Raw genomic sequence first — 11,392 nt, 5'->3', positions numbered from 1 at the left:
TGATCAGCTAAGATCTGTCCAATGAACTGGGCAACAATTTCCCTTTTTAAAACATTTCTTTTTAAAAAAGACAAGTGTTTATAAAAGGATATTTCAGAGCTAGAAAAGTTTCAGAAAAGGGCTGTGTTGTGATCAAATGGCTGGAGCAACTCTCTGAGGTGAGGTCACCGAGTTTGGTGCTTTTTAGTTCAGAAGAAAAGATGAGCAATGGGTGGGGATGTCGTAGAGGCTTGCAGAATTGTGCATGGTGTGAAGAAAGAGAGAAGCTTTTTTCTCTCTGGGCTTGTTCACATTTCCGCTCGTGCCATATTTTATTCTGCAGAAAACCCGACTGACATTTGTTACCACAGAGCAGCAAACAGCGGGTTTCTCTATGGAAGGTGGCAGGGCAAACAAAAAGCCTGAGACAAGCAGAAATGTGGATGAGCATTCTCTCTCACAATACTAGGCCTCAGGAGCATCTAAAGCAGGGGTCAGCAAACTTTTTTTGCAGGGGGCCAGTCCACTGTCCCTCAGACCTTGTGGGGGGCTGGACTATATTTTGAAGGGGGGGGGGAAGAATGAATTCCTTTGTCCCACAAATAACCCAGAGATGCATTTTAAATGAAAGGACACATTCTACTCATGTAAAAACACGCAGATTCCCGGGCCGGATTTAGAAAGCGATTGCGCCAGATCTGGCACCTGGGCCTTAGTTGGCCTACCCAAGATCTAAAGGTTCAGGACAGACAAAATAAATGTCACACAGTGCATAGTTAAACTATTTAATTAAGCCAACTTAAGCGGCTTCAAAAGAGGATTAGACAAAATCAAGGAGGAGAAGTCTTTCAGCGGCTACTAGCACAAGGGCTGTGCCCCACTCCCTCTGTTGGAGACAGTAGGCCTTGGAATTCCAGTTTCTGGGAAACACAGGTGGGGAGGGGAATGTTGCATTCGGGTCCTCCTGTGGGCTTCTCATAGGCAGAGGAATGTCAGAGATGGTACCTCTTGCTTTTTACGGCCTTTCATCCCTGATCCTAATCCTAATTACTGAAAGAAACAACAATATGCTCGGGTAATTGAAATCCTGTAGTGGCATAATAAAAACTTTAATGTGGATTGAGTCCTAGACAATGAGAATCAAATGTGTGGTTTTTTGCAACTAATGAAATAGATTCTGATCCACAAAAAGTCTTATTCCTCAGTCATGCTGAACTTTATAAAATAATTGTAGAAGGCAATGTTTTACGGTTTATTATTGTTTATATTTTGAACACCAAAATCTTTTAAGGGCCTCTAAAGGTCTTGATCTGCCCATGATTACAAGGTGCCTAGCCTACCTGATGCCAATAGGATTTCCAAGGTGCAGGTGCTGCCACAATAAAAGATTAACTAAAAGACATCCTTGAGAGGGGGCACTTCATCTTGTCCTGTGCTTCTTCTCAGTTGGACAGAGGTTCTCTGCAGTGTCCCAGGCCTCTTCCTAGGAAGAGGTCTCCCTGTGAGCTGGATCAGGCAGGACCCGGACATGCAAGACAGGCTGATTCATGCTTAAAAAGTAGTGCCGAGTTTTCTATGTCATTAGAACTACACCCAAAGGAAGAAGCATTCAGCTTTCCTCCACCCACATTCAACATCTGTTGTTGATATGGTGCAGAGTGAAGGAGCCGTAGCTCAGTGGTAGAGCATCAGCTTCACATGCAGAAGGTCATAGGTTCAATTCCCGACACCTCCAGGTAAGGTTCGGACTGCCCCTGTCTGAAACCCTGGAGAGCTGCTTCCAGTCAGTGTGCACTAGACTAGATGGACTACCAGTGGTCTGATTCAGCATAAGGTAGTTTTCTGTGTTCCATACACTCTCATGTGTATCTTTGCCTTCCTGCTCGCAGTTTTGCCTTATATACACATTTTTGCAAAGCAATTTCCCTCAAGATCAGGTATAATCAAACTTGGCACTCCAGATGTTTTGGGACTACAACTCCCATCATCCCTAGCTAACAGGACCAGTGGTCAGGGATGATGGGAACTGTAGTCTCAAAAACATCTGGAGGGCCAAGTTTGTCTATGCCTGCCCAAGATAGTGCAATTTTTAAAAATGATATTTATGCGAATATATATACATTCGTGTGTGTGTATGTATATCTATATCTATCTATCATCTATCTATCTATCATCTATCTATCTATCTATCTATCTATCTATCTATCTATCTACACACACACACACACACACACACACACACACATTCGTATGCACACTTTACCAAAAGCTGTGGAGAAGTACACTGCAAAATTCAGAGGAAGTGTCCTTTTGAAGGAGTTTCCATTCCCATCTTATTTTGGAAACTACAAATTAGGTAAGTTCAGCTTTTATGGAAGTAGAATTACGTTTCTCCCTTCTCCCGAGTCCCAACCAGGCTGATGGAGTGGGCCTTGTTGTCCCAGCTCTCCCCCTGCTGCCACCCAGTAGAATGGCAGCTGATGGAGGCAGATCTGGGACAGGAGGAACCAAAAGGCAGCCTCCTCCCCAACAACAAACAATTTTGCAACAGCCATAGAAGCAGCAAGGATAACCACATTGTTTTATGATCAAGGCCGGCCCTACCATTAGGCAAAGCAAGATGGCAGGTGGGGATGGGGGATAGTGGTGGCAAATGGTTGGATAAGAGAACGGTGGATGCCCCATAGAGCCTGTCCTGCAACTGGTGCCCATTGGGACTGGTAGGGTGGCAGACAGGGAGCCCAACAATAGGTGGAGCCAGAGCTGACTCTGGTTTTGTCCCCATCTTCCTCCCTGCTGGGCAATACTGAGACTAAGGAGGAGGAAGCTAACAGCCAGTGACACACTCTGGGCTGGTTGTGAGTGGGGGACACACTGCCCTCACTTGCCCTGAAGATCCAGCCTTCCCTGCCTGAACCCTCCAAGCTAGCCTGCTGACCTCTGATACAATCAAGGCTGCTGTCCCATTGCCAGTGTTGAAATAAGATTCACCTGCACACACCACGAGGGATGCCACCATAGGAACGTAAGAAGCAGCCTCATACTGAGCCAGATTGTTGGTCCATCCAGCTCAATATTGCCTACACTGACTCGCAGTGGCTCCCCACCATTTCAGACGGGAGTCTCTTTCCCAGCCCTACCTGGAGATACAGTCAGGGATTTAATCTGGGATCTTTTGCATGCAAAGCGGATGCTCTACCACTGAGCTTACGGGCCCTTCCCATCTCATCATCCTTCGCTGCTTCAGCTGGCAAAACGTCTCGGGCTGGCCATGAACAGTCACACAGTCATCTCCCCACTGGGGACTGGCATTTCCGTGGCTAGTGGCTGCCCCTCATATATGCATAGATCATTTAGCACAGCTCAGGGCAGTATCTCGCTCTGCCCGCACGCCTGTGCCTGCCAAGCAGATCACAAGCACTGCCAGATCTGACAGCCCGAATTCGCCATCATGGGGGTAGAAGGACTGGATCCTGACTGAAACTGAGACTGGGCAATGCCTGTCAAACGAAGAGTTCCCATCAATCCTCTAGGCTTACATTTGCCTCATTGTGAGGAAAGCCAATTTAAGTCCTGCATGGATCAAGGCAGCCCAGAACTGAAACGCACACCCCTTGGAATAGGACATGTCAGCAGCAGCACCTTCGCTGTCATTGACCGTTGACAGGGAGGAGGGAATCGGAGGCTCAAGAAGATGACTCAGTTCTGGTATCCAAGTTGTGTCTCTAAACAAACTCATTGCCAGCCCTTTTCCCTGTCCCAGAGAGCTGTCAGAATTGTCTGAGGATCCTAGGAAAATGCCTTATTGTGGGCCAGACCGTTTGTTCAGCTTGCCCAGTTCTGGCAGCTCTGACTGGCAGCAGCTCTCCAGGGTTTCAGGTGGAGAGTGGGACTGTCCCATCACTTGCTACTTTATTATTTTAACTGGAAATGCCGGGAATTGAACATGGGAACATCTGCATGCTAAGCGAGTGCTTGACAACTGAGCGAAGGTTCCTACCCCCATTGAGCCTGTTGATATACCTCTGACCACAAGAGAAATGTTTCTAACAGACTTTCAGATGCTGGTCCGTTGACCAACTCCTGTTAACTGAACAGGAAATTAGATTGTTCCAAAACAAAAGTGGAATTTTTGGTTGCCTCCCTTCGTATACAAAGGTGGAGCATGAGTGTGAAGCTTGGAGCAACATTATTGTAACATTGAACTGTGGCTTGGTGCTACGTCTGAAGTAGGATTGGGAATGTAATGACTACATATTCAGCAGAGAGAAGGGCACCTGGTTTCCTTGTAAAAATAGAAAATACTGCATTCAGATAATCTAAACTGATTTAAGGGCCACATTACTCCATTGGAAAGCTGTTGGGGGCCGCATTCCAGTAGGGGGCTGGAGGTTAACACAAGTGCAAGCTCTAAATACTGCAGCCAAGTAACGTGGACAAAAATGCATGTGTACTATAAAATATGCATGAAAGCTCATAACATTAGTGAAAATAACACACACAAAATGTATTATGTTAGGAGAAATTGCTTTGGAAATTAGTGTCTGTTGAACAAAATTGCCTTACACATTTTTTTTTTTATATTAGGAGAAACCCACATTCAAATGCTGGGTAAATTTTCATGAGGACTTTAAAAACCTGCATCGCAACCTGATGTGGAAATGGGGAGAACTCAAAACTGGAAAAATGAGAAAGCGAAAGAAACCAACATTGACAGAATCCCTCATCCCCACTTGCAGAGAGAATCCCAGTGGGGTTCTCTTAATGTGTTTTCCCTGCCATAATTCTGCTTGCAATAATCTGAGCAAAGAGACATCCCTTTGTCATTGTCCCTGGTTTGAATCAGAGGAACACCAGTCCCTGATGCCCATTCTTCATGCCCTTTGACAGAATTACCTGTGCATTCTGCTGTGGCCTTTGTATCTACATGGAAAGGTAGTGGCATTTATCTCTGCATGTCCCCCTTAACAAAGAAGTGACCACAATCCTTATCTCAAGGCTCACCTCTCCCAGCTGTAAAACAAAATGTTTTATGGTCTGGGCAGACTGTCCTTTTGCTTATCCAGAGAGATGGAGATAAGTCTGGAGAAGGATCCAGTGACATCCCTGGCAATAAACTGCAATTGAAAAGGAAGTGGGAGGTTGGGGGAAATTACTGTATATCCAATGGATCATTTCAGAGGAACAAAGTTTGTGGATGTGAAGTCGAGATAAGAAACAGAGAGGTGTTCTTGGCAAATTGCTTCGATGCACGTAGGCCTTTAAGCTTCTCCCACACTCCTGTCCTTACGGTCAACCTTAGGCGACCCCTTGAAAGGCAGCTGATTTGTGTCAGGCTCTGGGCTTAATGACCTCAGGTGGCCAGTTCCACAACTCTTCAGCCAGCAAGTACAGCCGTGGGGTGCTGAATGTAGATAAAGTAAATAAAATTTATGTTAAAATCTTTGTTCTTATATTATGCTTCCCTTGTGTTTTCAGGGGTGGGGGACCTGTGGCCCTTCAGATATTGCTGGAGTCCCAACTCCCATCAGCCCCAGCCAACTTGGCTGATGGTCAGAGCTGATGGGAACTGGAGTCCTAGAGGGTCTCCACCCAGGTTCACATAATGAAGATCCATGTTTGGTTTTTTTTCTTGCCAGTGTGAGGACCTGGGAAAATCGAAAATGCTGATAAACAAAATGTAAATAGAGAATAATGCATTAGTGCAACTAAAAATCACATAGAATCCTGCAGTAGGACTGCAACTGCAACCCTATACAAATTTCCTGGGAATAAGTATTACTGAACTTAGTGGATCTTACTTCTGAGAATAGACATTAGAGTGACCACCTAGGCATCCTTTTAAAAAAGGAGATATATGTTTGCAATTAGAAGAGAGGTGGTTGAGTGTTTCCATTTGAAACAGTGCCCTCTCCTGTCCTAGTGCAGTATGTGCAAACCCATCCTCTTTTCTTATTCAAGGTGGATTTTGATGCAATCAAAGTGAAGCTCGTGTTTGGAAATTTTGGATTTCTGAAGAGCCCGGAAGATTTGCTTTGCAACTAAGAATTCTGGACATTGGCATGGTATCATTCCATCTACTTCTGATGCACAAAGGTATTTGCTATTATAATTATTTGGTCAAAACAGCATCATCCACACTCAAGAATGGGAGGTATTAGAGCGTATCACAAACCTTTTTTGGGGAAAAGCAATCCTAAGGGGGAATTCCCCACCTCAGTAATAACTCAGTGAGCATGCTCAGTCGACTATCAGGGGGAAATGTGCACATCTAGAGAAATTGCATACAAAAATTGGTGCACTAGGATAAATTTGCATTAAAATGCTAATGAATTTTCATAAAGGTTTTTAAAAACCTGTCATGGAAATGTGGAGAACTGAATTTAGATGTGGAAAAATGAGAAACTGAGAGAAACCCAAATTGACAGATGCCTTCATCCTTACATAGTTCACATATGGTAGTTAAGATTCTTACTGCATGCCCGCCAGATCTTGTTGGACTACAAAGCCCATCATCCTTAATCATCAGAAATACTAGTTGGAGTTGATAGGAATTGAAGCCCAGCAACATCTGCAGGGTGACATCTTCCTCATCCCTGGCTTAAAGCATTGATTATGCCAAAGTGGACTGTAAGCCACAAAAGCAGCAACCACAATGGATTTCTTGACTCTTATAGTGCCAAAATACTGCTGTCCATTTCAGCATTCTAAAGTGCTCCAGAAATGTAGATTGACCGGAAAAATATGCACAATTCCTTCTTCATGGAGCTATTATGTGCACATTTGCCATCACCCCTGGAGAATGTGTGCAATGCCCGATTGTTAAATGCATTAACCGCTTGGCATCATGCACATCAACTTACATTGTCCCTAACATATACGCACACCTGCCCATCTCACCTGGAATACTGTGGCCAGTTTTGGGGCAATGTCATGGACTGGCTGGACACAGAGAAATGAAGATGGAGCCTTAGGCTGCAGGAAAAGGAACTGGGAGAGGCCTTAGAGAGCAGTGGGAAGGCAGGCACATTCAGTCCCCACAAATGCCTCATGGAGACAAGTCCTACTGGGAAGAGTTGCTGCAATCGCTAAGCCTGCACTGTTTTGGTTTCTTTGAATAAAGAGTTAACTTCACTGACACCAGTGCTTTTTACTGCTGACCTCCTGACCCTGGCTGCTGATGGGCAGTTTAAGGATATTGACAAGCAGGAACATTTCTCTAGGAAGGAGATACAAGATAGTGAGAGGCCTGGATACTAAGTCCTATGGAGAAAGGTTGAGGGAGCTGAGCATGTTTATTTTGGAGAAGAGATGATAAAGAGGCAATAGGATAGCTGTCTTCAAATATCTGGAGGGCTGCTGGGCAGACAATGGAGAAAATTCATTGCTGCAGATGGCAGTATCTGGAACAAACTGTGTCAGTGGGTGGTGACCTCTCCCTTGTTGGAGCTTTCTCAGCAAAGGTTGGAAGACAGATTTTCTGGGACTGGATTAGATAACCTTTGTGGCGACTTCCAACTTTACAATCCTGTTCTCTCTTTATCTATCCGCATCAAGCTATCTGCTCTTGGCACTTCTCTTTTATGTATCTAGACATCCAACCATCCATCCATCTTTCCCCCCATCTCTCTCTCTCTGAAGAGACTGTTTTTGCTTCAAGAGGCTTAATGTTTGGCAGTTAATTAACACAATTCCAGTGTAGGCGTCCAAGATGAGATTCCAGATGGAGAAAACCACACAGAGAGATTACAGGGAGCTTATTAGATGCCTTTGCTACCTAGGACCATCCTAGCAACCTCAGGGTTGGGAGCCATCACCCTGAACCAATAACCAAAATGTTTTGACGCACAGGAGTTAACGTTTAACCCACAGCTTGGGTAGTATTCTGGAAAGCAGAAACCTGTTGTGTTCAACCCCCACCCCTTGGAGCCGCAAAGCAGGAGGTCACCCAACTTTCCATCCAGCTTAGGACCGTAGGCTATGGAAAGAAAAAGAGCGAACATTTAAAAGCTTGGCCTGTTGTCATTGGGAGTCACTGGAGCTAGAACCAGGTCTCAAAGAGCTCTGGGAGCAGCTGCCTGATGTGGTGAGTGACCATACCTTGCAATATTTTCTAAGGCAGCATAAGAATCCTCAGACTCTGGACTGGACCTCCCAGCACCCAGGTTGCCGTTAGCCCCTCCTAGGCAGAAGCAGCGGTACAGGTCTTTGTGTTTAGACTGAGATTTTGCCAGAGCAACAACTAACTTCCTAGCTCTGACTCTTGCCTTCGACCCTTGGCTTTGCCTTGCCTGCTCCCCTCTGATCGCTTCCTGATTGATTTAGCCTGACCCTCACCATGATTAAGCACCAGAACTGCCTCAATCAGACTACTCATGTTTGGACCAGTGACCTGGTGCTTTCCTTGGGTGCCCCTCAGCTGACCATCTCCTTAATCTCTGTGCTCTTCAACTCTGCCGTCATCTTTGCCGTGGTGTACTCCAAAGAACTGCGCAAGCCCATCTTCATCCTTTTCTGCAACATGGCCTTCTCCGACCTCTTCACTAGCTCTACAGGCTTCTGGATCGCCCTGTTGTTCATCACCAACCCTCAAAGTACCATCACTGGGTCCAAGGAACTCCTCACAGCGTATGCCTTCTACACCATGTCAATCCTGGCCACCATCTACAACTTAGTCCTCATTGGGATTGAGCGTTACTTGGCTGTGGCGGAATGCCTGAGGAGAAGATGGCGCCTTGGCAGGAACCAGATCCTGGGCATGGTGCTGGGTGTCTGGGGGCTTAGCTTCTTTTTGGGCTTCCTGCCCCTGATGGGCTGGAATTGCTTGGATAGAGACAATGCCTCTGCCCTTTACAGCCCTCTGTGTATCGACTACCTTATTTTCATCACTATCCCTCACTGTGCAGTGGTTTTGATCCTCCCTTTCTTCACCTACTGCAACATCATTGGGTTTTTGAGGAAACACAAGATGGCAATGGGTGCCTTGGGGCAAACCCATGCCACCTACAGGCTGGCCGAGATCCAAGTAGCCCGGACAAGTATATTCATCTGGCTGCTGTCTCTGCTGTCTTACACACCCTTCTTTGCTGGCGTTGTCCTGGATATAACCACTCAGCAGTGCCCCAACAATTTCTCCATGGATGTCTACGTCTTCCGAAACCTTACCGCCATCATGATCACCATGAATTCATTGGGGAACCCCATCATCTACACCCTGAAAGTGAAAACTTTGTGGCACAGACTCAGGTTTTTGAAGTGCCCTTCCAGCAACCGCATAGAAGTGCAGGCCATTGGGAAAATGTGACCCTGCTCGGACCAAAGTGAATCCAGTCTTGTACGTTTTCACCCAAACATCTTTAAATGTCCGCAGTGAGCAATCACTGAGAGTTCAGTCCTATGCATGTCTACTCAGAAGTTCAGTGGGATGCATTCCCCAAGGACACGTGTTTAGGATTGCAGCGTAAATCTCTTTATAGGGGCTATGGGTAGTTGGCAGTTGCAGAGATCTGAATTAATGTTTCAGCTCACCAAAGCGAGCCAGCTTCAGCACTGGACAGTTCTCAAGTACAAGGGAGAGTGGGATTTAATTCATCGGCTCTCTCCTATCGACAATAGAATTGTGCTACCTACACTTTGGTAGCATTCATGAACAGGATCGTGTTGGGCTGAAATTATCTACTGTGAACTAACTTCAGAGTGAGTTATTAGACAGTAGAATTTCAATTAGTGGTTTAAAAGGTTCACACCACCCTCCTTTTGATTAGAATTAACAGCAACATTCCAAACTTCATGCAGTACAGAAAGTTGGGCAGGTGTAACAGGAGTCTGGGAAACACCAGCTTAATGTAATATATACATATATTTGGACTGACTAAAATTTTGTTGTTGATTGAAAAAACATATTAAGATAGGATGAAAAATAAATGCTACATCAAATTGTATGTGACGCATGGTGACTTTGGATAATGTGCTTTCTTATGGAACAATCTGGGGCAGCCTTTGGCAACCTGGTAGCCTCCAGATATTTTGGACTACAGCTCCCATTGGCCTCAATCAGCATGGCTATACAGTGCAGGGCTGATGTCCAGGGCTGAAGTCCAAGTTTTAACATCTGGAAGACACCAGGTTGGCAAAGGCTTCAGCGTGAATAAAAGTGAGCTGAGAAACCTCAACCAATATATGTAGCAGAACTGGAAAATCTCATGCAGCAATTCATCTCCTAAAACGCAGGCCCCATTGGGTTCAACGGGATTTACTCTCAAGCAGAGCAGCTTTAGAAGGATTTTGTGTGTGTATAAAACCAATGTAACACCAGAGCCAACTGGGAAGGCTTTGCAGTGTTTGCTTTGGCATGACATTAATAAAATGCAATCCTTCCTTTTAGTATCGTTAACCTTTCTCTGAGCAAAGCCAAGCTCACCACATTTAATTTAATTCACTGGTACATCAATGCACAAGAGATAGTGATGTTTCACAATGTTTACAGAGGGCAAACATTAGCATTTTTATGTGGCTTAGCTCCATCATCTGGCCTCAAAGGCAGCCTCAAAGAATACACACACATGCACACATATATCCTGGTTTTGGACACATTGGTCACCCAGTTATTTTTCTAACTGCAACTTGTTTATTTCATAAAATTTACATCACTTGGTTGTGAAAAACTGCAAAGTAGTTTATAACAAAGAAAAAACAATAACATTATTACTAAGAAAAATTAACAATAATTTAAGACATTAATTTTTTTGAATAACAAGACTAAAACAGATTAAGAAAAACAATAAAAAATTATATTCTGCCTTTCCTTTGTCATAAACTTATGCAGTTTACGTAAGACTTTGCAACATGACTACAAAATCATTAAAACATCAAAGTTTCCAAATTGCACAATCAGTTTACAGCTTATGATGATGATGTAATAGTAGCAGTAGCAATACTACTGAGTATTATTTATATACTTATTTACTTACTTTGTCTAGCCAAAACCATTACAAAGATCAAATATATAAAATAGAATAAAATACATAACACAGTTAAACAAATTATTAAAACCAGACATTCTGTCGGATAAGAGTTTGTGCCCCTGAATAATATAACAATATACCCTGTATATTGTAATTATACCCTGCTGTTACTCTTGGTTCATCTAGTCCAGTATTGTCTACTCTGACTGGCAGCAACTCTCCCAAGATTTCAGGGAAAAACCTTTCCCCATCACCTGCTCAATTGAATTAGAGAATTTCTGCATATGTTTGGCACCAGCTGGGCTGCAAGGAGTTGCCAGGAGGAGGCATTCACAGTGCCAGCCAACCTTCTTAGTTACTCCATCCCAAAGGTGTGTGGGATTTGCCCCTTAGCCCTCCTCTTCTCTTGAAGAAATTCTGCAAAACAGCGGAGGTACAGGATCAGCATT

At 44.4% G+C, this 11,392-nt stretch overlaps 1 protein-coding gene across 1 annotated transcript; it reads left to right on the top strand.

Moving 5' to 3' along the window:
- Positions 1–2,572: 2,572 nt before the first annotated feature.
- LOC114585716 (lysophosphatidic acid receptor 1-like) lies at positions 2,573–10,362 on the top strand. The gene has a single exon (XM_028708580.2). It carries the CDS (start codon positions 8,318–8,320, stop codon positions 9,281–9,283), a length of 966 nt encoding a protein of 321 aa, XP_028564413.2. The 5' UTR covers positions 2,573–8,317; the 3' UTR covers positions 9,284–10,362.
- The last annotated feature ends 1,030 nt before the right edge of the window (positions 10,363–11,392 follow it).

This window comes from Podarcis muralis, chromosome 15 (assembly GCF_964188315.1).
Source record: "Podarcis muralis chromosome 15, rPodMur119.hap1.1, whole genome shotgun sequence".
In the NCBI taxonomy this organism is placed as follows: domain Eukaryota; kingdom Metazoa; phylum Chordata; class Lepidosauria; order Squamata; family Lacertidae; genus Podarcis; species Podarcis muralis.
This window is presented reverse-complemented; position numbering and strand designations above follow the sequence as displayed.